General features: G+C 45.1%; 1 protein-coding gene across 5 annotated transcripts in view; it reads left to right on the plus strand.

Annotated features, from left to right (window-relative positions):
* Window positions 1-27887, plus strand: part of FAM149A (family with sequence similarity 149 member A) — a 201731-nt gene that overhangs the window by 116953 nt on the left and 56891 nt on the right. The window contains exon 1 of one of the 5 annotated variants that reach the window (XM_044297897.1): window positions 24107-24438. The exons of the other annotated variants lie outside the window; for them this stretch is intronic. Within the exon in view, the coding sequence (XP_044153832.1) occupies window positions 24332-24438 (107 nt within the window). The 5' untranslated portion in view covers window positions 24107-24331. Of the gene's footprint in view, window positions 1-24106; window positions 24439-27887 lie in introns of those variants that run through there. 5 annotated transcript variants of the gene reach the window in all.

Genomic DNA, 27887 nt, shown 5'->3' on the forward strand with positions numbered 1-27887 from the left:
AGGCCTTACGTTGCCTCTTCGGGCAGCTGGAGCGGGGGTGGGCCCTGAAGCAGAGGGAACACACATGCAAAGCTCTACAACTGTTGAAACCACAGCCCCGGCATTAAAGTTGTTGCAGACCTGACTCTGGCCTAAGAAAGTAATGGGCCTGCCCAGCTTGTCGGTGGAACCCTGGGACCATTGCGCGCCAGAGGGGCCTGGCTGGGAGCCTTCTCGGGCCGGGGTGGGAAGATTAGGGCACCAGTCGGCCGTGTGCAGGATGGACTGGCATGCAGCGCACGTGGGGGCCTGCAACCCGGCAAAATGACGGCAGAATAGCTCCATGTCCAAGCTCGCCCAGTCCGTGATGAACTGGAACTGAGCAAGCGCGGCTGCTGCTTTGGCTGAAAAAGACCTGTGGTAGTCGTAGAAGTTCGCAGCTGCAGATGGTATCTCGGTAGAGGCTGAATGCCAGGACAAACTCGGGGACCGACAGTTTTCGGTTCAGGCGGATATCCTTGGCCCGCATGACCACCGAGACCTCCCCGCAGTTGATGACTTTATTCTCCGATACGTCTTGTGACGCAATGAGAATGGACGCCAGGTTGACGTCCCTCCCCGCCAGGATGTCCCTTTAAGGTTTTCCGGAATGTAATGCGAGGGGGCAATCTGGGGTCTGACACGGACCGTACCTGGCGCCAAATCCTGGGACGTAGACGGCAAGACCGGAAGGGCTGGAGAAGGCAGGGCCGGAGGAGGCCCGGGACTCCCACTCCCCCATCCTAGTCTGGATATCCGCAACCGAACCTGCCAGACTGGCGATGGTGGCCTGCAGCTGCAGGAGGGTCAGCTGGATCGATGAGGGAGAAGGCTCCTCACTTGAACTGATGGTGCCGTCATTAGAAGCCGGTACAGCTCCGCTTTTCCTCGCAGTGGCAGGATGGTGAATCCCTCTTCGTCTGAGCTTTACTATCAGTTTCGGAATGGTCCAGCTCCTCAGGGAGGGGTTGCTGGCGCGGCCTGACACGGAGGTTCCGGGCAAGGACAGATTGTCCTCCGACTCAGGGACCTGCGACATCTTCAAGCTGCATGGAGGAGGTATGAAGGTGATAGATGAGACTTCCTTCCCCCTGCCCCGGGAGCCCGACCGAGAGCTACAGGGGAAATAGTTCTCTTGACCGAATAGCATTGCCTGCTACTTACCTTGAACGAAAGGGACCACGCTACAGACTTCTGTATTGAGGCAGAGACCTATGAACGGGAGCTCATGACAACGAATAGCTAATGCAGTGATAGGTCGTAGCACAGCCTTGCGGCTGTATCTTACCTGAACCGGGAAAATAGGCGCAACGACCGTGGTTTGCTTGTAGCTCTGGTGGTCGCGGCCCTGCTTACGAAAAAGATAAGCCGTGTTTTACCGGTGCACGGCGAGGGCCGTGACCTGCTGGACCCCTAGTCAGTGAACCAACCAAACATCTGAGCGATTCAGGGAACCATTGCACCTGAGCGATTCAGGGAACCATTGCACCTGAGCGATTCAGGGAACCATTGCACCTGAGCGACTCAGGGAACCATTGCACCTGAGTGATTCAGGGAACCATTGCACCAGAGCGACTTACGGAACATTTGCCCAGAGCGAATCCGAAAAACATTGCACGTGAGTAAAACAAGGAAAACATTGCACATGAGTGACTCAAGAAACATTGCACATGAGTGAATGAAAGGGACACCCCTGGGCGATACCTGGATGAATTGTACCTGAGCGATTCAGGGAAGACATAGCACCTGAGTGATACAGGGAAGACATTGCGCCTAAGCAATTCCGGGCAGACATTGCGCCTGAGCGATTCAGGGAAGACATTTGCGCCTGAGCGATTTTGAGGAAGCCATTGTACCCGAGTGATTACAGGGAGATACTGGTTCCGGGATGCAGGGAAACTCGCGACAGGGTGGCCGGGAGCCCCACCCACAGAGTGGCCCGGGTAGGTGAATGCTGTTGCTTTCGGTGCCCAGTCTCCCATAGGATCAAGGTTGAAAATTATTATTTTTTTTGCCAGCCGGCATTTAGTAATAACTCAGAATTTAAGCGGCAATTTTGAACTTGCAGTCTGACATGAAATGCATCTCCCCTGCGTGGCTCACACAGTTCTTACATTTGCTGGCCACACAAAATCCCTAGACAGAGGGTGTATCTGCATGGCAACATAACATCTCCGCTCTGAGACGTATGCCCCAGGGAGATGAGGCCTACTGACTCAACCTCTGATCCCCCTGACACACACGCCGCCAACCAGAGGAGGACCGCAGCCGCCGTGCTGTCAGCCCCCCCCTCTCCCCCCACGGCATGACACCATAGACACTGGGAACCGGGCAGCCGCTGCGCTGTCAGCCCCCCGCCCCACAAACATGATGACCGCTGGTATTGCCTCTCACATGGTGCGCACCGAGCCGCGTGGTGCCCATGTGACTCGCCGTGAGCATGGTGGCGCTGCCGCAGCTGCAGAGCGGGGACCGGCAGCCGCCGCTCTGTCAGCTCCCCCCCCCCCCGGATGCGACGGAGCCGACGGTGGTTGATGGTGGTACGAGGTGCCGGTGGCAAGGCGCGTCTGGCCGGGCCACAGAGGGGTGATACTCACGAGGTGATGCTGCTTGGAGATACGCACAGGATGACGAACCGACGGAGACGCGACCGGAAGTGACGTCAGGCGCTGGATGCTGCAGAAGCAAGAACCGGGCGCCCTTCTGCTTGTGGGAGGGGGTTTAAATAGGGTAAGTGCGCCCCTCCAACAATTACAGGCTGCAAGCAGCCTTCAATACATATATTATACATTTTTATATATTTTTTTTAAATATATTTTTGCCACATAATATGTCCTCCAAGAGGTCATTGAAACACCTCTGGAGAACAATGACAATTTTACTTTGTATTTTGCACTATTTCCACTGTAACTGGGGCATCCAAAGGAGTCCCAGCTACAGGGGAACCAGCCCCCTGTGGAGTCTTTGTACAAGGTAGAGCTAATCAGGGTCTGAGACCCTACAGCTCTGTTCTGCCCCTGAGACACCCAGTGATCACGTGCTTGCTTGGTCCAATAGAGAAAGCAGAATAGCTGCTTTGTCTATTCACTGCATAGCGCGCATTGAGAGCTGAGGAGAAGGCAGAAGTGGTAATAAACAGTGATAATAGACAGTGGGGGACCTAACCTACTCCTGTTAGATTGCAGGAGCAGGACCTTTAATCTAGCGATGTGTTGAGGTCCAATCAGGAACACAGATGATCGTACTATGGGGGTTGCATGTGGCCCATAGTTCACCAGTTGTACACCCCTAGTCTTGGAGTAGACTCTATATCATGTTGACGCATTTGACTTGGTTATTGTTATTTTTAAATCTGATGTAGTTTTAGGTCAAATATAGAAAATCCTGAAGGGTTCACAAATGTGTCCAGCACCTCTGTATATATATCAACGTGCTTCAGATCCGCACCCAACTGTGCTAGTGCCAGAAATAGGTGTCCGATGATTCCCTTTTCTATGAAAAAACATAAGATATGATGCTGCAAGTTTCTTTTCACAAATGTATGCAAAATCTCCTTCTGCTATATATAGTTGGCTTTAGAAGTGTTCATTAGCTTGTCAGACAAAATCCATTTATCAAATTGATTAGATGTGCTCTGTGTATGTGTATGGCGGTATGGCTATGGAGCTGTATGGCAGAGCCACCTGCTGACTACTTGATGGAAATGCATTTACTTTTTGCACTATAGATCTGTTTCCTTGCTGCATTTCATATAGCACCTTTCATTTGAACCCATGCATGTTTTTTTGTGATATCGATGTACACTGACCATCTATCTGGTGCAAACATCTTAAAACATTTTTCATAAAATAGATTTGCCAACTTTTTTAATGTAATGTAAAATTGGAAAGACTGTCTTAAAATGTTCCAAGACCTTAAGTATTATTTCCTGAAAATATGTAATTAGTTCATCCCAGTTGACTATATTTCCCAACATTCCTAATGGTAAGTAGTGTAATTTTATTATGAAAAATAGTTTTTTGTGTGAATTTTAAAGGGGTTGTCCATGGGTTGCAAATGATTGGAAAAGGTCTCTGAGTGGGGTAAAAAAAACAAAAAAAAAAACAAAATTCATACTGCAAGAGCCCGGCATTTTCGTATAAAGGAGGGGTACTCAATTATTTGAGAGCTCTGGGCAGCAGATACAATGGTATTTATTAATAGAACGCCTCATATGCATAAAATCGCATCAAGAAAACTCACGCAGAAATAAAATCCATCAAATAAAATCACATCAAATAAAAATAACTAGATAAATGATGAAAGGTAGTAGGGAAGGACTAAGTTCCAGTGCTCTGGTATAAGCCAAAAGATAGCACTCCTTGTGACCATAGGCCTGGTATAGCAAATATGAGTGGTGCAATAGACAAACATAAGACTGATGGCATGCAAATTGGTTTGGTACGTTACCACCACGCTCTAGGACAGTGATGGTGAACCTTTTAGAGACCGAGTGCCCAAACTGAAACCCAAAGCCCACTTATTTATCACCAAGTGCCAAGCCAGCAATTTAACCTGAATAGCAATATAGTATATTTTCCATGTATCATTTAGCTATAATAGCCTGCCTTCATTCAATGCACTGCCTGTGCCATTTATAGTATGCACTGCGCTGATAAAGGACAGGAAAAATCAAAGGCATATTAGTACACTAAAGACTTTTTTTCAAGGGTGCGGGTGCCCACAGAGAGGGCTCCGAGTGCCGCCTCTGAAACCCGTGCCATAGGTTCGCCAACACTGCTCTAGGATGTCAGCTGCTTCTTTCTCCTGCCGCCCGGACTTACTACGGCGTCCCGTGGGGTCTCACGGTCTTAGCGCAGCATCCCACGTGACCTGGCGGCATCTCACGTGACTGGATGTGATCAACGTAAGCTCCGTCGGAGATGATCAGCTGTGGGTTCCAAATATACGCTATGCGTTCCACTTGTAAACTTTAGTCCGGACCTTTATAGACGTCTTTGTTGAAATCCAATGACACCGCTTAATGCTATGGGTGCTTGCTGAGACACCAGGGCCAAACGTGTTTCAGGGTACCTCCCCTTCCTCAGTGGCAGTGTCAGCAAGTGGCAAATTCAGCATATTTATACTATGTTTGGTCAGAAAGGGATGATGGGATGGAAGTAATACCAAAATTCTGGCATGGAGTGGTTACCTCCATATATGGGTTGCTATTATGTCCATAATACATGGTCCATTTAATCATTGCAATCGCCATAATAATCCAGCCAATAAGCCCCTACATATAACCATGATTAAAATACATACAAAATATTATAATATACATAATAGTTCACCTAAAAATAATCCCTAATAAATGGATATGATAAAATCAGGACATAGATGCAACGTTCAATATAAGTTAAAAACTGAATGAAAATGAATAAAAGTTGATTAAACATTAAGAACCTGACTGGTGGTGCAGAGAAGAGAGAGGGAGGCGGTCCGGTAGGGAGATGGGGTCCAAGTGACTTGGACTCCACATCACCACCAGACAGCCCACCCATCAGCGGAATCCAAACAACTCCATCTCTGCATGCAAGTTGGGGGGTGTACCTGCACAGACTGACTCTATCCAATCAGTGCTGCCAATTTTAGACGGTACAGGTACACATCCCCACTCGTTACCTCCCCTCTGTGCCCTTACTGCAGACAGCTAGCAATTATTCATAACTTCTAGTAGAAATAATAGAGGAATTGGACAACATACAGTCATAAGAATAGATGCTCCAGAATTGCTAGTACGTGGGGAAGCATAAATCTATTAAAACAGACATGTCAGAAGTGGTGAAAGGTCCTCTTTAAAGCATCTCCAAAATGACAGATCATGTTCTGGGTATTAAGTAGTTACTTAGTACCTACTATGGGGACTCACACTGGTAGACAGGATTAGCGGACGCAGTATAGAGGCAACAACAAGTTCTTTGGATCAAACAGTTCAGTGTTTTATTCACACTTTAAGCAAGTGACAAAACAAGCAGTCATATTCAAACAAAAAGTCACCTTGCAGTGTTAGTGGTAATTCACACCATGCAGCAATTCTGCCTCAAGAGTCCTTGCTGATAGCAGCACCAACCTGTTTTCACGCCAAACAGGTAGCAAGCCTTCATCCAGACATGGCTTCTGAGCCCAGCTGCCTATTTTAGGACAGCCAGGTGCTGCCAAAACCCAGATCTGCCTTTAAAATCCGGTCTGGTATTTGACCTCACCTGGCTGTAAATCAGCCCAGCAGCACATGCTAGGCGGAAAATACCTGTTTTCCCAGACCATACCTCTCACTGTGTCACACTACCAGAAGTGGTCCATAGAAAGACAACTGCTGATTGGCAACATAGCCATGGATTTAGGAACCTATACAATTTTATGTTATGACTGGTTAGTGTATAGCATAGCTGAATATATGTAGCTTATGAAATAGGATATAATGTTCCTAGCACAAAACTTTAAAGGGAGTCTGTCACAAGCATTTCACTTTTTTAACCCTTCTCACAGCTCCCTAGCATGCTTACAGTTAATAAAAACGTTACCTCTGGCATCAATCCTGGACTTATAGAACCATTAGGAAGGGGCGGGGGGACGCAATGAAAAGGCTGAGCAAGCAGGGCACCTAAGAGAGTAATGCCGCCCCTGGGCACTTGCGAGCCCTCATTTGCATATCTTATAAAGATCGTGTTTGATGGTTCTATAAGTCCAGGATTGATCCCAGAGGTAACGTTTTTATTAACTGTAAGCATGCTAGGGAGCTGTGGGAAGGGTTAAAAAAGTAAAATGCTGGTGACAGACTCCCTTTAACACTTGGTAATGTATATGGTAAAGATTTAGGGGGGAGATTTATCTTCTTCCTCGCGCCAGAAAAGTGGCAAGCTGGGTGTTTGTAACATTTTAAATGCGACTTTTTGAGAGAAAAAAAATGTCCCAAGTGCCCCTTTTTACGCCGCATCGCCAGTTTTCCAAAAGGAGGCATAGCAAGGGCAGGAAAGCGGCATGGCCAACAGATAAGGCAAATTTATCTTTATTTGCGCCATTTTTCTGGTGAAAATAAAGCCAGAAGCTGTCATAGATTTCTGTTTAGGCTCACACACAGACTGCCGCAGGATGCACCTAATTTATGACGAGGCTTGCATCTCATCATAATTAGGCACCTCATCTGGCAGCGCAGTCTTGATAAATCTCCCCCACAATGTTTTGGGTGCATAGATGGATGGTAGCATAAAACCAATTATTGTAAGTTTGTAAATTCTATATTGTAGTTTAGTTGTCACATACTTAGTACGTAGCACGTTGTTGTGGTATGACAGACCAAAGTTTGTTCTAAACTCAGGGGGTCATTTACAAACTGATATACGCTACTTTTGTAGCGTATATCATTTGTACTATGTTACTATGTTACTATGTTACTATATTGTTGGAGATTCTGTCGCACTCCATGTTGTGGCAGAATCTGCAACTTCTTCCCTGGTCACACCAGGTCTAAAAAAGGGGGTATGGTTTGGGGAATGGGACAGGTGGGCAGGCCCGTTTCATTCATAAATTTCTACGCCTGGTTTAGGCGTAGAAAATAGTCAAAATGTAGGACAGCAAGTAAGCTGTCTTACATTTATAATCGGCGGGGGTTAAGCTGAAGTTATGTAGAGGCTGACGCCTCTACAAAACTTCGGTGAGCCACTGCCAGTACAGGGGCTTATTAAGACCAGTGTCTTAAATGCCGGTCTTAATAAATGTGCGCCAGAGTTCTTAAAGGAATTGCCCCATTACAAGAACTTGTCCCCTATTCAAAGGATAGGGTTAAGTGTTTGATCAATGGAGTATAGATCTCTAGGGCCCCAACTGGTCATGAGAACAGAGGCCATGTTTAGGGCTAGTTTTAGACAATACCAGATGTAGCAGGGGTAACACTAAACTCTTAACTCAAATTTCTTAACCCATCGCGTTATCTTGAAACAAAAGCCATTGAAAAGCAATTCAAGGCGTTTGTTTAATGCATTTAGTTTAGATAACACGTCTCATAAATCATGTGTGTACTACATCTGTAAGTGGCCCTGGCCAAAATTTGAGGTGGGGCCCTAAATAAAATATTGTAACACACTCAATTAAAATTGCGGTACACCAGAGTATTGCTAAGGTATTAAAGATATGTATGCCCCCCCCCAAAAAAAAAGAAAAAGAAACAGAAATTCATCAATAGCCAGCAATCAGATTCCACTTTTCATTTTCCAAAGCTCCATTGAAATATGAAAGGTGTAATCTGATTGGTTGCTTTGGGCAACTAAGCCAGTTTTCCTTTTCATCACTTTTGATAAATCTCCCCAAAATATATATACGTACATATCAAATATTACCACTATAAGAGATGTAAATATTGCCATCATACAGTGATTAAATATTCCATAATTACATAGTTACATAGTTGATATCGTTGGGAAAAAAGACAAGGGTCCATCTAGTCCAATTTCCATAATTGAGCACAACTCACTATACAAAGGACAACATTACCAATGATACCACTAAATGTCTTTGGTCTCTGCAGTAAACAACCCAAACCTCTTTCCTCTGCTCCCGAGTGAAGGCTAGAAAAGGCTCCTATGAGAGCAGCAGAAGAAGGTTGTGAAGCTGTTATGGTGGAGCCGTGGGCACTTCAGAGTTAGAGAACCTACTCACATTGGAGGAATCCTAGGACCGACTTTAGGTTCTCTAATGCCTGAGGCAAAAATCGAGATGGCAACCCCACCAACAGTAATAATTCTCTCCAGGTAATTAGCTAAAGGCTTATGGGCCCTGGTGCAAGTTCAGCTTGGGCCCCCCTTCCCTTAGTGCTTTGTGGACAGGGGCAGGGAAGCACATATGGAAAAGGCAAAAATAGAAAAGGCACCCCCCATGCCAAATTCTTGACCTAACTCCTTCCCCCCAGTCAGAGGCGTAACTTGACCAATATGCACTTTCTATAATACCGGTGTCTTCTTATGTCTTTGGGCCCCCTCAGGCTCTTGGGCCTGGTAGCGACTGCTACCTCTGCATCCCCAATAGCTACGCCTCTGATTCTCTCCCAGAGTGCCCTCATTAGTAACAGTGTCCCCTACAGTGCCCCAGTAGTGATAATGCTCCCCAAGAGTGAACCTTTTTAGTAGTAACACCTTCCTTTTTTTTTGCCCAATAATAATAATTCTCCTACAGTACCCCCAGCGTGTATAATACCCCCTGCAGTGGCCCCTGTAGTTCTAATGCCACCCTACAGTTATAACTTCTCCTTTAGTGCCCCCTGTATTATGTCCCCTGTAGTGGCAGTATATATAATGCTCCCCCATTTCACCCTTGTAATGCCAGTATATATAATGCTCCTCTGCCCTCCCTCTAATGTCAGTATATATAATGCTCCCCCATTCCCCCTGTACTGTCAGTATATATAATGCTTCTCAATTCCCTCCTCTAGTGCCAGTATATATATTGCTCATTGCATTCCCCCTGTAGTCCCAATATATATATATATATATATATATATTTAGAGAGAGAGAGAGAGAGAGATGGCCTTGCGGTTCGCCCGGCGGTCGTTTTGCGGCAGTCATTTGACCCATGACACATCCATCAGCTGGTACAGGACAGCCAATTGAGACGTTTCAGCACATGGACATACCCCCTACCTTATGAATAAACCTGATGTGGCCGCCATTTTACATTCAGTGTTTTGCCAGTGTAGGGAGAGGTTGCTGTGTGGAGCAGGCACAGACTGTTAGGGACACCAAACGCTAGCTAATAGGGCCACAAAAGTCATTTTTAGGACTAGTATAGATGTGCTATCGATAGGGGTGATACACAGAGGGGTGCGATATACTTATACTTTTAGTGATCACCTGGAAGTCAGGGGCCTAGGGGCTAGGAGCTTACTAGGGCCATTTTTATATAGGGTAAGGTTCCGGATGGGGTCGCTCTTATCAGGGCTAGGCTATCAGGGCCAGATATTGTAGGGCAATATCAGGGACAGTTCTTTGCCCACCCTGTCCTTCAATACCACATCATCATCTAGCCCAGGAATAGATGGTTTTTGCTTTCCCTCCGGGATTCATGGATGTGCTCTGGAACCCCCCCGGATTGTGGTAGGACATATGGTTTCTGATTTGGTGCCGCCGAGCACCTGATTTAGTGCCGCCGAGCACTTGTTATTGCCTACCACATCTATGCTTTTTGCTTAAAGGGGTTCTGCACTTTGTCTTAAAGGGCTTCTGTCACCCCACTAAACGATTATTATTTTTTTGTGTACTTATAATCCCTATCCTGCGATATATCTATACATTATGTTATTAATAATTTCCGTTCAGTAGATTTGGCAAAAAAATTACTTTTATGATATGCTAATTACCTGTCTACCAGCAAGTAGGGCGTCTACTTGCTGGTAGCAGCCGCAGAAAACCGCCCCCTCCTCTTGTTGATTGACAGGGCCAGCCGCGATCTCCTCCTCCGGCTGGCCCTGTCAGCATTTCAAAAATCGCGCGCCAGTGTTGATTCGGCGCAGGCGCTCTGAGATAAGGAGGCTCGCCTCCTCAGCACTCCCTCAGTGCGCCTGCGCTGATGACGTCACCGAAAGAGAAGACGTTATCGGCGCAGGCGCACTGAGGGAGTGCTGAGGAGACGAGCCTCCGTCTCTCAGAGCGCCGAATCAACACGGGCGCGCAATTTTTGAAAGGCACTGCATCAGCAGTGCCGCAGCCTTCTCGCTGTTTACCGCTGGCCCAGTGACGTCCCGACTTGTATCAAATAGCGTGGGCGGAGCTAAGCTCTGTTCACTTGAATGAAGCTTAGCCCCGCCCACGCTAGTTGATACTAGTCGTGACGTCACTGGGCCAGCGGTAAACAGTGAGAAGGCCGCGCCGCTGCTGGAGCACCGCTGCCTTCTCAAACAGCTGATCGGCGGGGGTCCCGGGTGCCGGACCCCTGCCAATCAGATGCTGATGATCTATCTAGATCATAGATCATCAGTTAAAACAAAGTGCAGAACCCATTTAACTTTAATAATTTAATTTATTTTCATTTTGAGGGATATCTTTTCCATTCACACGCAATTTTGCGGAACGGGTGCAGACCCATTCATTTTCAATAGGGCCGGAATGTGTGTCCGCATCCGCGGATCCGCATCTGTGCTTCCGTTTCCGCAAAAAAATTAACATGTCCTATTCCTGTCCGCAATTGCAGACAAGATTAGGCATTTTCTATTATAGTGCCAGTGATGTGCGGTCCACAAGTTGCGGAATGCACATTGCCAGTATCCGTGTTTTGCAGATCCGCAAAACACTTACGGACGTGTGAATGGACCCTCATAGTAAAATTATTAAAGGTTACGTTTTATCTTCATGTATATTCTAATGGATTGCCTTCCTTGTACAATGTTATAATATACTTTCTATGTTAGAAAGTATATTATAGTGCATTTGTATTGTGCGACAGTTGTGTGCGGTTCTGCTGCAATACTGCAGGTATATAGAGGGACAAGCGTTATTGGAACAAATAATTTCTACTGGTGTGATATACCAGTCCCCCCCAAAAAAACTGATTGAAGCGGGGTGTTATGTACCAATATACTTTCTATATAGTGCATTTGGGTACTGTATAGTGCATTTGCGCATGCGCGTACGCGAAAATTATATTGCCGATATTTTGCATTGAAAAAAATAATGAATGGAGATCGCAAATTCGAATAATACATCTGGCATGTCACTGTCCATGTTGTGGGACTATTTGTGCACTTCTAGTAATTATTTCTTGGCTGCAAATATGAGCTGAAGGTTTTTCAGGTTCGCCTGCCATTAAAATGAATGGGACCCGCCGTGAACTTGCGGTTCGCGAACATTTGATCGCGTTCGCGAACGGTCCCGGCAGATGTTCGTCCATCACTATATATATACATATATATATATATATATGTTAAAGGGGTATTCCGGTAGGTACAAGTATCCATAGGATAGGGGATAATTTGTACCTGCCTGAATACCGCTTTAATCCTCCATCCCCCCCTAGTGCCAGTATATTTCTTGTTTATCTGTTCCCCCCTGTAGTGCCAGTATATATACTGCTCCTCCGTTCCCCCCTGCATAGTGCCAGTATATATATTGCTCCTCTGTTGTCCCTGTAGTGCCAGTATATATACTGCTCTCCCATTCCCCTTGTGGTGCCAGTATACACTCACCTAAAGAATTAGTAGGAACACCTGTTCTATTTCTCATTAATGCGATTATCTAGTCAACCAATCACATGGCAGTTGCGTCAATGCATGTAGGGTTGTGGTCCTGGTATCACGATCGGCGTGACTATCACATACGTGACACAGAGGGAGGGAAAGAGGAAGGCCCTGCCCAAGTGAGAGGGAAGGTGGTGACCCCTGACTCACCTTGCGGCTGGCACCTGGCTGCCCTGACGTCCCTAGACGGGTTCCTCACCCGTACGCCGATCACGTGCCTAAAACCCTGGCTTTCCCTAAGATGAGCCCTAGATAGTGAACAGGGCGGTGGGAACACTAGTCCGCACCACTAGCTCTAAAGGAAAACATTAAGGGGAGGACAGACAATACAGACTAAACATATAATCCCAGGTGGGCGACAACAGGAGACAACAAAAAGCCCAACAGGGATCCGGAGGGTAGCACTCTGGAACAACAACCAGGATTCACAGCTCCAGTGGGTCAGTATAGAAGTCCAGGCAGGAAGCTCTATAACTGGCAACTAGAGAAGTGTGAGAGGAGAATATAAGGAGGTTGGGAGTGGCAGACAAGAAACAGCTGAGGAGGAGAAGCTACGGATCCCTGAGTGAGACAAAAAGGATTGCAAGGCAAACACAGAAAACAATCACTAAGAAACAACGTGATCTTTAGACATAGAGCGCGCAGCCACCCGCTGCGACTTCCTGACCCCGGGTATAACGGAGTCAGACGTGGCTCTTGACACCCTCGTGACACCTGGTCAAGACAATCTCCTGAACTCCAAACTGAATGTCAGAATGGGAAAGAAAGGTGATTTAAGCAATTTTGAGCGTGGCATGGTTGTTGGTGCCAGACGGGCCGGTCTGAGTATTTCACAATCTGCTCAGTTACTGGGATTTTCACGCACAACCATTTCTAGGGTTTACAAAGAATGGTGTGAAAAGGGAAAAACATGCAGTATGCGTCAGTCCCTTGGGCGAAAATGCCTTGTTGATGCTAGAGGTCAGAGGAGAATGGGCCGACTGATTCAAGCTGATTGAAGAGCAACGTTGACTGAAATAACCACTCTTTACAACCGAGGTATGCAGCAAAGCATTTGTGAAGCCACAACACGCACAACCTTGAGGCGGATGGGCTACAACAGCAGAAGACCCCACCGGGTACCACTCATCTCCACTACAAATAGGAAAAAGAGGCTACAATTTGCACAAGCTCACCAAAATTGGACTGTTGAAGACTGGAAAAATGTTGCCTGGTCTGATGAGTCTCGATTTCTGTTGAGACATTCAAATGGTAGAGTCTGAATTTGGCGTAAACAAAATGAGAACATGTATCCATCATGGCTTGTTACCACTGTGCAGGCTGGTGGTGGTGGTGTAATGGTGTGGGGGATGTTTTCTGGGCACACTTTAGGCCCCTTAGTGCCAATTGGCCATCGTTTAAATGCCACGGGCTACCTGAGCATTGTTTCTCACCATGTCCATCTCTTCCTGACCACCATGTACCTATCCTCTGATAGCTACTTCCAGCAGGATAATGCATCATGTCACAAACCTCAAATCATTTCAAATTGGTTTCTTGAACATGACAATGAGTTCACTGTACTAAAATGGCCCCCACAGTCACCAGATCTCAACCCAATAGAGCATCTTTGGGATGTAGTGGAACGGGAGCTTCGTTCCCTGGATGTGCATCCCTCAAATCTCCATCAACTGCAAGATGCTATCCTATCAATATGGGCCAACATTTAAAAAAAATGCTATCAGCACCTTGTTGAATCAATGCCACGTAGAAGTAAGGCAGTTCTGAAGGTAAAAGGGGGTCCAACACCATATTAGTATGGTGTTCCTAATAATTCTTTAGGTGAGTGTATATATTAATCCTCTGCCCCCCATAGTGCCATCTGTTTCCCCTTGTAATGCCAGTATCTATTTCCAGTATATATTCTGCTCCTCCATTTCCCCCCAATAGTCTGGTATATATATTGCTCCTTCTGTCCTCCCTTCCCCGTAGTGCCCCCAGTAGTCCCAATGTATGTGAATGTACATAGAAATGTATGTATATAGAAAAAACAGCAGCACAGTCAGTGAAGTTGTCGGTGCAATCCCTCTGAGACCCTAGACAGGTTGTCCACTAGGATATAAAAATAAACTAAAGGGGAGGTAGCACTCAATAGTCAGTGAAAAGGGTGTTAGACGCAATTTATTCTCCTGCAACGTTTCAGCTCAGCAAAAAGAACCTTTTGTCAAGTGGTATAATGTATATTCTCACCTGACTTCTGCTCCCTGCTGCCATGTGCGATGCAGGCCTCTTCCAACGCAGGTGGCAGCAATGACATCACCACTACCTTATGACCCTGGGCCTCATACCACGCAATGACATGGTGATGAATGCCTGTGTCAAGATGGAGGCATTCGTGACCATGTCATCATGCCGCCTAACACCCAGTTTAGGAGGTTGCGATGTTATCACCGTTCTACTGCCTCATAGGCTTTAGGCCTAGTAGCCTGCAGCCTACAAAGGCTAAACAGCGGGGACGGGAGCTATAGGCTCTGGTGCCCCACTGTAAACTGTTGCTAAAGTGACATGCAACCCTGAGGAAGGCCACTGCAAGGGGGCCTTTTTGGGGATAGGGGCACTGGGCAATTGCCTAATTCTCACCTCCCCAACATCGGCCCTGGGCCTTGCTTCTTTATTTGAATGTAGCATCAGACATACAGCCATGTCCGCTGCTCCATTCTGCTCTATGAAACTTCTGGAGATAGCGGAGTACAAGGGCATGGCTATCTCTGCCTGCCCCATCAAGTTGAATTAAGTGACAGCACACAAGTGTGTCCACCACTCCATTCAAATGGGGGAACACAGGCCCCCATTCTCATGAGGGACCTCAGCAGTTGGCTCTCTGCCGATCATACACTAATCTCATATTTTGTGGTTAAACAACTCCTTCAAGTCAGGTCCCCTATACTCGGGCAGCATATAATAATAGAGGATGAGATGCTAGGCTTGGGAATATCATAGATTCCATTTGATTTGATTTTTGTTACTTTTTGCATGTTGGTGTACAAACTACAAGAACTTAAAATGCAGAGCAAAAATACCACATGTGAGCATGCCCATGAAGCACAGTCGGCTACTGGCCAATTTACTACAGCTTATCTCACAAGCTATTCTGATACCTATTGTTGCTGCGTGATTCTCTAGATAGATCTCTAGATATAGGTATATAACTTGAATTATTATGAAAAAAACATTATGAATAATGACTTGTGGGGTAAAGGCCCTCTTTGCTCAGGAAGTTTTTCAAACCACCAAAAATTATTGTATTTAAAAGGGTTTTCTGGGAGTTAAATATTGATAACCTAGACTAGCGCCAGGTGTTGGACCTCCACCAATTAGATATTGATAACCTATTCTAAAGATAGGCAATCAGCATTGAACTCCCAGAAAACCTTTTTAATGGACAATTTTCATGAGAACATCCTCAGAGAGGCCTAGCAGGGGGCACACATCTTTGCCCAGCGACATCTCTCATCTGTGTTATGTAGGTAAATATACAGTATTGTTGATGACAATGACATTGTTAACCTATCACAGCAAGGCTGTAACTTTACTTTTTTTTTTTCGTTTTCATTTTTTACTCCCAGTCTTTCCAGAGCCATAACTTTTTTATTTTTACATTCACATAGCCATAGACCAGGCATCCTCAAACTGCGGCCCTGCAGCTGTTGCAAAACTTCAACTCCCAGCATGCCCAGACTGCCTACATCTATCAGCCTACAGCAGGGCATTGTGGGAGTTGTAGTTTTACAACAGCTGGAGGGCCGCAGTTTGAGGATGCCTGCCATAGACTATATAAAAGTGGTAATTTGGCTTGAACGAATCGAGCTTCAGGTCATAGATCCGAAGCTGATTCATTTAACAACTTAGTTTTTAATGCTGTTTCCACCCAGAATTAAAAAGTATTGGCTCTGTGTAGGCAAAGTTCATATCGCCCGAAGTTGCGCGACACTTCAGTGAATTACTTTGGTATTCCTATCTGCGTCTGTAAAACCATTTTAAAATAGGAATCCAAAGTCGGTTTCGGTAGTGGCTGGTACCTTGGCACCAAAGCCTACTTTAGATTCCTATTTTAAAATTCCACAGCTACGAACTTTTCCTACACTAAGCCAATACATTTTAATGCTGTGTGGAAACAGCATTAAAAACAAAGTTGTTGAATGAATCAACTTCGGATCTTTGATCCTGAGCTCGATTTGCTCAAGCCTAGTTGTAATCTCACTGACTCAGGGAATGAAGGTAACAGGTAATTTTTACTGCATAGGAAATTGGGTAAAAAACTAAGCATATAAAACTGTGAATTGTGTTTTTTTTTTTTTTATTCCACTTCATTTGAATTTTTTTTCCAGCTTTCCACTACATGCAGCAGTAAATGGCTATGTGAATGGAAATGCTGGTTTATTCACAGGCACAATATATGATTATAAAGACACTATTAATATGCATTAACTTTCTAAGTATAGATAAACCTCTATTCTCAATATAGTATAGACATTATGGGTAAAATGAGGGAGAAAATAAAAATAACTGAAGAAAAAAATCTAAACGTCTCTCTTGTGATTTAAATCTGGAACATCTACACGTAGGGCTAACCACTTACCTACAGGCTGCAGCCATATTATATTGAGACAAGTGGTTTTACATACTTAGAAAGCTAATACATATTACTAGTTTCTTTAAAATCGTATAGTGTGCCTGTGAATATACCAGTAAGTCTACTTTCACACTCGCGTTTTGTCTTTCCATTTGTGAGATCCGTTCAGGGCTCTCACAAGCGTCCAAAACGGATCAGTTTGCATTCTAATGCATTCTGAATGGAAAAGGATCCGCTGAGAATGCATCAGTTTAGTCTCCATTCCGCTTTGGAGATGGACACCAAAACGCTGCTTGATGAAACTGAGCAAAAACTGATCCGTCCTGGCACACAATATAAGTCAATGGGGACGGATAAATTTTCACTGACACAATCTGGCACAATAGAAAACTGATCCATCCTCCACTGACTTTCAATGGTGTTCAAGATGGATCTGTCTTGGCTATGTTAAAGATAATACAAATGGATCCATTCAGAATGGATGCAGACGGTTGCATTATCTAAACGGATCCGTTCATGACGGATACGCACAAAACACGAGTGTGAAAGCCTAATAACCATATACTAGTAATATGTCTTAGCTTTCTAAGCATAGAAAACTTCTATTCTCAATATGATAAGGCTATAGTTAGTAGTAAGATGATATGTACATGCTATAGCAACAGCATTAGGACACAGATTTGCCATCCGAATGTTGATGTTTAGCCCTGTCAATGAAAGGGAGGGGGAGTATGAATGGAGCTTGAATGTGCTCATTTGCATATGAATAAAATGTAGATTTCTCTGCAGCTGTTTAACATACAGACAGAAGAAAGGTATAGTTTTAATACTGTTGATGTTATGTGCGTCTGTTACACAAAGCAAATTTGTCTTTACCCTAAAAGTTTTGTGCTGAAAACCAATATAAAAGATGCTCTGAAATCTCATTATAAATGTTTCTGAGCCTTTTTCTCTGTAGAAATGGTCATACTCATTCCATCTATATTATTTATAGGACAGCAACTCTGAAAGAATCATTGTAGTATATTTGACCTTCAGTCTTGTTTTTCTCAAAACACAAATGGCCCAGGATATCCATGTTTGCTTGGTTAGCATCTGTGCCATTCCTCCAGGGGCTGCTACACAATGCCGCAGCAATTAGTTCCTCCTGTACTTCTGTCTCCAGACACTTTCTGCATTGTCACTCATGTAATTGAGGGTTACCCAGCATTTCAAGAAAACTGACGCCTACTTATTTCTTCAGCAAGAATCATCACTTTCCTGTACCACCACCAACTGTAAAAAAGTCAAGCAACATCATTTAAAGTGGCAATTCTAGTAGTATACTATGCTTTAGATGTTTATAACATGGTACTTAGTGTTGAGCGAAGCATTCGAAGTGGAATTTGGTCCGAAGTTTTAGGAAAATTTTGATTTGTAACAAATCCGAATTTCCTTGCACTCCATGGTAACAAATCAGTTTTCCTAAAATGGCGGCTGCATGTAAGGCGGCGAGATCACTCATAATGCTTTGCAGCCAGCCTAACCGCAGATAGCCATCCCATGTCACAGCCCTATAAAACCTTCATCCCGTGCGGTCTCCGCCACTGTCCTGTGAGCTGAGCATAGGGAAAGACGTGGCAAGCTCTCGTGCTATAGGGACAGTGTTGCTGAAAATGATTAATAGAAGAATATTGGAGAGGACGAGTGCAGGGAGAGTGCAGGGAGAGTGCAGGGACAGTGAAAGGAGAGTGCAGGGAAAGTGCAGCGAAGTACATGGAGAGTACAGGAGCTATTCCTACTTATTCCTAGATTAGCCATAAACTAAGATAGGTAATTCAATACCAATAAGATAGAAGCCTTTATTATTCCAGTGCTCAGCGTGCCAACCAATACGATCCAGTCTGCACCCCTTAGGGGGGCCAGGTCTTAATGATGACCATCCTCATCTTTTTCTGGCTTTACTTCTTCCAAATTATCCTTCATGTCCTAGAAAAGTCATCAAGACACAGAGAGAGGAGCAGCTGGATGTTCCTGATGATATATTCTCATCGATATGAGATGATGTGGAAAAGGAGGAAAAGCAGATAGCAGAAGAAGGGCTCCCACCTGTAGAGCAGGAGAGCACTGGGGTTGGAGAAGTGGGTATGCCAGCATATTGTGCCCCCACCTCACCAGCCAAACCTCATACCAGCAACAGCCCCTGTTTAAAGGGGCATTAAAGGTGCCATGCCGCCATTAACAATGAAGACCGACTATACGGTGCTGTCTTCTTTATTAAATGAAAGGCAGCATGGCAGTGATGTACATAGAGAAGTAAGGGCCCCATAGCAAGGATAAAACCAGGCCCCCCACACCAGACAGAAGGGTTTCTGCCTAAACCCTTTTTAATGACCCTAGGGCATTTTTCCCACAGCTTTATTTGCTAAAAGCTGTTCCTTTAAAGGGTAGAGTCGTGACCAAGTTTTCACCTCCAGTAGAAGAGGAGATAATCTCAACTAAGAGTGGGCCCCCTTTTGCCCTGGGCCCCATAGCATTCGCATGGTCTGCCGCTACAGTAGTACGCCCCTGCAGCATGGCCGAAAACCTGCCCGCAGCATGGCCTCTCCGTCTGGCCATAATCTAAGGTCTCTTGCACACGAACATGTGCGCCCCGTGGCAGCTGCAGCAGATCACAGACCCATTCACTTTAATGGGTCAGCGATCCGCCCGTTCCGCAAAAAGATAGGACATGTTCTATCTTTTTGCAGAACGGAAGTACGGGACGAAACCCCACGGAAGCACTCCGTAGTGCTTCCGTTCCATGCCTCGTTCCGCATCCCCAGATTTGCGGACCCATTCAAGTGAATGGGTCCGCATCCATGATGCGGAATGCCCACTGAACGGCGCCCGTGTATTGCGGATCTTGGGTATAATTTATTTATAGCAGTTCATGATGAATTAATTTGTAACAAATAAAATTTCTTGGTGAACTTTGGCAAAACTCCTGAATCAAATTTTTCCAAACCTCTGTCATCTCTAATGGTGATATTAGTCCCACCTTAGCTGTACAGTGGGCAGTGTCCCACAGGTCCCACATAGGAGCAGTGTCCTGGACTATAGACTCTACAACCATTTTCTTGCTGCTTGACGGGTGTTTTATTTTATGGTTTGGGGCTGATCATTTGTAAATGACTGTGATACTGCTACATTTTCCACATGAATTCTGTAACTGGCATATTTGAGGCTGAGGCTTAAACAGTCATGGGGACAGCAGCTTTTTTCATAAGCCAGGTGCAATAATTTACGCCAATTGTGACCAGCTACCATTTTTATGACACACTGGGGTCTCTAAAATAGATGCTGCAGAAAAGTTTTCAGATACGTGCTCCACCCTGCACGATCTGGTCATACGTCCAAAACCAACCCTAGTTGTAATTTCAATGCAAAACTGCAATATAGGGCCTTGAGTGCCCAGACCTAGTGATGTTCCTCTTAAAATGTTCCATATAACAGTGCCCCCAGCAGACTGCGCCATTACCAGCTACATTGCAGTCCATACCATTGTGTAGTTGAGGCCAGACAGTAGTGCCCACTCATTCACAGGGAACAGCCCATGACAGGACCATCGTGTGGACTGTGATGCATGGCTAGTGGTAGGGTCCTGGTTGTCAATTATTTCTGGATTTTTTTTGCCTTAGGCTAGAATCATACGAAAGTTGAGATTTCTATCAGTCAAACGCAGCCATCCTTGGATGTCCGTATAGCATCCAGGCGCATTCATTTCTTTTCTAGACCCATTCATTTGAACATGGGAGCTGCACTATTTAGGGTTTATTCACATGAACCCGAACAATTGTTAAAAATGGACAGCACCCGGACTGAACATTGAAGCATTAGCGTCAATAGGGTGATTTACATGGACCATCGAGCGCTCTGTACAGTATTAGAATGTATTGGCTCCGATGAGACGAAGTTCTAACTTCGCGAAGTCTAACGAGACTTTGCGTAATAACTTCATAAATTGATTTCTACTGTTAAAAAAAAAAAAAACATTTCCCGAACTTGGGTTCGGTTCCAAGTGGTACCCAAAGTTTAGGAAATGTTTTTTTTTACAGTAGAAATCAATTTATGAAGTTATTACGCAAAGTCTCGTTAGACTTCGCGAAGTTAGAACTTCGTCTCATCGGAGCCAATACATTCTAATACTGTATGGAGCGCTCCGTACAGTATTAGTAACAAAGTTTTATGCGAATGGACTTCGGATGTTTCATCCAAAGTCGATTCGCTCATCCCTAACGGGTACAATCCAGATGGCACGTGGACAGAAAAGACTGTTGTCTGAATCAAGCCTTGAGGGGCCATTCACACATCCAAGTGTTTTGCGGATCCACGGATCCGTGGATCCGCAAAACACGGACATCGGCGATGCGGACCGCACATCGCCGGCACTTAATAGAAAATGCCTATTCTTGTCCGCAATCGCGGACAAGAATAGGACATGTTCTATTTTTTTGGGAACGGAATTGCAGACCCGGAAGTGCGGATCCGCAATTCCGGATCCGGGCAGCACATTGTGCTGCACCATAGAAATGAATGGGTCCGCAATTCGGTTCCGCAAAATGTGGAACGAATTTGCGGATGTGTGAATGGACCCTAAGAGTTGAGGAGACAGGATCCATGCCAAAAATGTCATTGAATTGCAACTTAAGCTACATTCACATCTCCAGTGTGAGTTCACTGTATCTGGCATAGCCAGATAACGCTGCGCTCCGATGGATCCCCATTGACTACAATGGGATCAGATGAGGATCTGGATGCTTTTGGCAGAAACGCTGGCTTTTAGTAGGACAAAAAAAAGATGCATGCATGACTTTTTGTCCAGCTAAAAGTTCACAAGGGAGATGTGAACGTAGCCTAACCATGTAGCGGCACTCTGGAGCTCATCAGCAATATAAAGTATAGCGGCCTATGGTTCACCTATACCATCTCTAACCTGTTAACGACCTTCAAGTAGAATGTAATTTTCTAGTTAGGCTACTTTCACACTCGCGTTTTGTGCGGATCCATCATGGACGGATCCGTTCAGATAATACAACCGTCCGCATCCGTTCAGAACGGATCAGTTTTTATTATCTGTAACATAGCCAAGACGGATCCGGCTGGAACACCATTGAAAGTCAATGGGGGACGGATCAGTTTTCTATTGTGCCAGATTGTGTTATAGAAAACGGATCCGTGCTGACACACAATGTAAGTCACTGGGGACGGATCAGTTTTCTATAACACAATCTGGCACAATAGAAAACGGATCCATCCTGCATTGACTTTCAATGGTGTTCAAGACGGATCCGTCTTGGCTCATTTTCGTCAGACGGACACCAAAACGCTACAAGCAGCGTTTTGGTGTTCGCCTCCAAAGCGGAATGGAGACGGAAAGAAGGCAAACTGATGCATTCTGAGCGGATCCTTATCCATTCAGAATGCATTAGGGAAAAACTGATCCGTTATGGACCGCTCACAAGTGGTCCATAACGGATCTCACAAACGGAAACCAAAACGCCAGTGTGAAAGTAGCCTTACATTACATAGATGTAAGAATTATAAGCAAGGCCAGTTTAGCTAGTGGGAGCCTATTAGTGTATACTTGAGACCCTCTAAGGAACTCTCCATGCGCACATGCCCTATTTGTGCACATGTATGCTATAGAAAGGGGGTCTCTCAATCAGGTTCCCCTCAATTAGCTGAGTTTAGAGCCACTAATAAGTGACCTTGGTGGACATTGCTCGGCCATGTACCACATGGTGGCCCATTTTACATTTTCCTGCGGTGACCCCTGAACGAGAATTGTGTGGCTAGAAACAGGATGAGTGATAGATGCGGCTTTCTTGAGAGATGAGTTCATAGACATCAGTGGATCCACGCATGCAGAACAAAGGGATTATTTTAAATGGCCACTAAATCTAAAAGTGGCATGAGCAGGAAAAAAAGGCTACATTTTTGTTGCAAAGGGGTTAAATACACCACAAAGTGACGTATATTTCTTAATAAATTACCCTCTAAGGCCTCATGCACTTGACCGTATGTATTTTGCGGTCTGCAAAAAACGGATCCGCAAAAAATAGGGATGACATCTGTGTGCATTTCGTATTTTGCAGAACGGAACAGCTGGCCCCTAATAGAACAGTCCTATAATAGGGCATGTTCTATTTTTTTGCAGAACGAAAATACGGACATACGGAAACGGAATGCACTCGGAGTAACTTACATTTTTTTTGCGGACCCATTGAAATGAATGGTTCTGCATGCGGTCCGCAAAAAAGACGGAACGGACACAGAAAGAAAATACGTTCATGTGTATGAGCCCTAAGGCCTCTTGGACACGACCGTATGTTTTTTTTTTTTTTGTATTTTGCGGTCCGTTTTTAACAGATCCTTTTTTCCGGGTTTTTGTTTCAGTAATTTTTCCATCCCGTTTTTCAGTTTGTTTTTTGCGGATCGCAAACGGAAACGGAAGCATACAATAATGTTTAGACAGTAAGTACATAAAAAAATTGGGCTGGGCATAACATTTTCAATGGACGGTTCCGCAAAAACGGAACGGATCCGGAAGACATACAGATGCATTCCATATGCATTTAGTTTTTTTTGTGGAACCATTGACTTGAATGGAGCCACGGAACGTGATTTGCGGGCAATAATAGGACATGTTCTATCTTTGAACGGAACGAAATACAGAAACAGAATGCATACGGAGTACCTTTCGTTGTTTTTGCGGACCCATTGAAGTGAATGGTTCTGCATATGGACCGCAAACGGAACACAAAAAAACGGAACAGAAACTGAAAGAAAAAAAAACACATTTGTGTGCAAGAGGCCTAAGGCTGACAGGACTGGCTGCTGGTAGCGCTCACACATGTCCTCAGAACCGGACAGGATGAGGCCGCCATCATGGTTCATGAAGCAAGGGCTTTTCTTGGCTCTCAGCTGCTTCTAGAAAACAAAGGACTTCATTCAACCTACAGAAATCCATGTTCAGTGTTTGAGCACTTGCCTTGTAGATAACTTCATGCACAGAGATGCTATATGTCCGGTGGGGGCGCTCTGCCCCCATCTTTGAGGGATACATTTCTATTGGTGGGAGAAGACGCCGTACTGTAGACATACTACAGGATTAATATGTGCTGTCCCTTTAAGGGACTTCCTTATATGGTAGCAGAGGACCATACATTGTGCCCATCTAGTAGCTGAATGTGATTGAGCTGAGGTAAACAATGTGCATGATCTCTCAGCCGGCAGACAGAGGGTGGCATTATCTACCAGCACCCATCCTCTGCCCCTCCTGGTGACAGCTCCGGAGGACCCTCCGCCTCCACCTCCTCAGCACAGGCCGCCTTAACCCCTTCCCTCCTTACGCCGGGAGTGGCAGCCTGGAAAATGAACGCTGCTTTCCACTGTGCCCGGGCAGGGACCCGTCTGTATCAATGCCCACAGCTGCCCACCCCTCATCCTCCTGCAGAGTGAGGCAGGCATCTCGCCCGCAGCAGCAGCGGCACAATCTCAGCCCGGACACTCAGCTGGTGGTCATTGGGTAAGTGCCCTGTGCCCATGGACAGAGCTTTTACTGACGGGGTATTGAGGGCAGACCTCTGCCATGGCATTGCCATCCAGTGATATAGGCAGAGTCACAGAGAGAAGTATCTGTAGAAAGATCAGCCACAAAATGATAGATTGTGGCTCATAAAAACATCCAAATTCAGGTTGTAGAATCTCACGGTTTCTGACTGGATCTCCCCAATACAAAGGCAATGCTATGTGATGGCAGGTACGCTGCGCTGTAAGGCCGCATTCACAGGTGCAGATTGTGTACAGTTAGATGTGATTTTTAGACCAAAGACAGTAGTGGATATAAGAGAGAGCAGAGAGGTAAGTCTTTCTGTTCCTATGGGGTCCAAAAACTGCACCAGGAAATGGCATGTGTGAATCCAGCCTGATGCCAGTTCTTTAATAATCTATGATGATGAGAAGACTGATGATTTTATGTATGGATCACGGTAAAACGTTAGGTTGTATGAAACCCTCTTAATAATTATTATTGCGGATCTGTTTCTTACTCCATCAGGGTTCATGCACACGACCGTATGTATTTTGAGGTCCGCAAAAAATGGATCCGCAAAAAATATGGATGATGTCCGTGTGCATTATGTATTTTGCGGAACGGAACAGCTGACCCATGATAGAACAGTCCTATCCTTGTCCGTAATGCGGACAATGATAGGACATGTTCTATTTTTTTGCGTAATGGAAACAGAATGCACACGGAGTAACTTTTTTTTTTTTTTTTTTGCGGACCCATTGAAATGAATGGTTCCACATACGCTCCGCAAAAAAAAAACGGAATGGACATGGAAAGAAAATACGTTCGTGTGCATGAGCCCTCACTGTGTGATATAACATGGTGTATAGGCCACATCTGTGATACAAGATTTCACCCCAAATATCAACACTTACGGTATTTAAAACTGTGTATAGCATCGTGCCTCCATTTTCTCAGGCCACAAGTAGCTGTCAGGCGGTGGGTTCACGCGTAGGATTTTGTTGGTATTTTTCTGCACTTTTGTGTTTTTATTTACGTTTTTTGCTCCCGCACCTTTTGGCGTTTTTTTTTTTTTTTTTGCATAAAAAATGCCAGCTCAAGATGGTCACTGGAGGACTGTCGGAAATACAAAATGCAGGCGTTTTTGTAGCTCTTGGTGTATTTCTTTTTGGCGTTTTCACGCCATCTTCTCTACCAGAGAAAAATGCAGTGAAGAAAATGCTAGTGGGCATACACACTGGCAGACATTGAGCCCAGGGACACAAGTGATGGAAAATCCAGAGGAAAATTCTGCTGCTTTTCCACTGCAAAAAACACATGAAAAAAAAAAACACAAGAAAACCACATGTATTACATGTGTTTTTTGCAGCGCAAAAGCCAGATTTCACCCTCTTCATTGGAAAAGGAACTCCACAAGAGAAATCCACTGTATAAATTGACACACTGCGAATTTCAACTGGCAATACCGCAGATTTTCTGTTGTTTTTATTTTTCCGCAGCATGTAGATGAGAATTCTGAAATTCGAATCCACTTTGCTGGTCCTGTACAACAAGCTTATTTTCCAACAAGCGGATTTTCCACATGTAAAACCGCTACGGCAAATCTGCAGCTAATCAGTCATGTGTGACCATGGCCTAAAGGAAAAAAGTGGGGGTCATTTATTACGACCAGTGTTTTAGACGTCGGTCTGAATAAAGTCCCTGCGCTGGCGGTGGATCTCCAAAGGTATATACAGCGGCTGGCCTCTACATAACATCTGGCCATAATATATGACTTTTTTTTCCCCCACAATAGAAGTGTAGGATACTTTTTTAAGAGGTTTCTGGGATTATCACATTGATGACGGTCCTCAGTATAGGTCATCAATATGAGATCTGCGTTAGTCCTACTCCCAGGACCAGGGGTGCACCACCAATGAGGCCAGGTGAGGCAGCACCAGGTAGGGGCAAGAGGGGGGCAGCGGAAGGGCCATGGGCAATGAGCGCTTTCATTGTGGCAAAGGGGTTAGGTTAAGAAATTGGCATGGGGGGGCGCCGTTTCAGTTTTTGCCTCAGGCAGCAGAAAGGCTAGGTGCACCCCTGCACCCCTGCCCAGGATGCCTGCTGATCAGCCGTTTGTGGAAACCTCCTCTTCGCTGTTTACCACCAAGCCCAGTGCTGTACATTGTATGGCGGCTGTGCTTGGTATCGCAGCTGAGGCATTCACTTGAATGGGACTCAGTTGCACCTATGCCACGTGTTATTGTTTTTTCTAATAGTTTCTCTATAGGAGTTGAAAAAAAGTTGAAAAATGCACGTTTAAAAGGTTACTCTAAAAAAAGGCATAAAAAATACAGCAAAAAAAGGACTAAAAATGGTAAAAGTCTGCTTGGATTCAATGACAGAGTAAGGCCTCTTTCACACGAGCGTGACGGATTAGGTCCGAGTGCGTTCAGTGAAACTCGCACATTTTGCAAGCAAGTTCAGTCAGTTTTGTCTGCGATTGCGTTCAGTTGTTTAGTTTTTCCCGCGCGAGTGCAATGCATTTTGATGCGTTTTTCGCACGCGTGATAAAAAACTGAAGGTTTACAAACAACATCTCTTAGCAACCATCAGTGAAAAACGCATCGCATCCGCACTTGCTTCCGGATGCGATGTGTTTTTCACTGAAGCCCCACTCATGGGGCCAGGGCTGCGTGAAAAACGCAGAGTATAGAACATGCTGCGATTTTCACGCAACGCAGAACTGATGCGTGAAAAAAACGCTCATGTGCACAGACCCATTGAAAGGAACGGGTCAGGATTCAGTGCGGGTGTAATGCATTCACGTCACGCATTGCACCCACGCGGGAAACTTGCTCGTGTGAAAGGGGCCTAAGGCTTTATGCACACAGTCATGCCTGCATTTTCACAAAAAATTTTTAGTGGAGAAAAAAGTCCTGCATAATGAAAAGTTATTTTCCAGTATACTTTATCAATTCCCCAAAATCTCTGCTTAGAAATCTTAATTGTGTACTCCGGAGGGATAGAAATCTGTCTTGGCCCACGGCTTTTTACTAGACCAAGCTCTGATAGCGGTACTTTACCAATATTAGTCACAACTTGTGTATCCCCCGGAAGTAAATCCCGAAATGTACTATTCATTAGAACAGCAAACCCGAGATCTTGAAGATTTGATTAATGGCTTGTTCACATGAACGTATTTTGCGTTCCGTATACGGAGCCATTCATTTCAATGGGTCCGCAAAAGATGCTGACAGCACTCTGTGTGCTGTCCACATCCGTTGCTATGTTCCGTGGCTCCGCAAAAATGATGAGTCCTGTCCTATTCTTGTCCGCTTTGCGGACGAGAATAGGCATTTCTATAATGGGCCTCCTGTTCCGTTCTGCAAATCGTGGAAGACACACGGGCGGCATCCAAAAAATGGCACGGTCATGTGAACAAGCCCTAGTACAGAAAATAG

This window comes from Bufo gargarizans, chromosome 1 (genome assembly GCF_014858855.1).
Source record: "Bufo gargarizans isolate SCDJY-AF-19 chromosome 1, ASM1485885v1, whole genome shotgun sequence".
NCBI classification, from domain to species: Eukaryota; Metazoa; Chordata; class Amphibia; order Anura; family Bufonidae; genus Bufo; species Bufo gargarizans.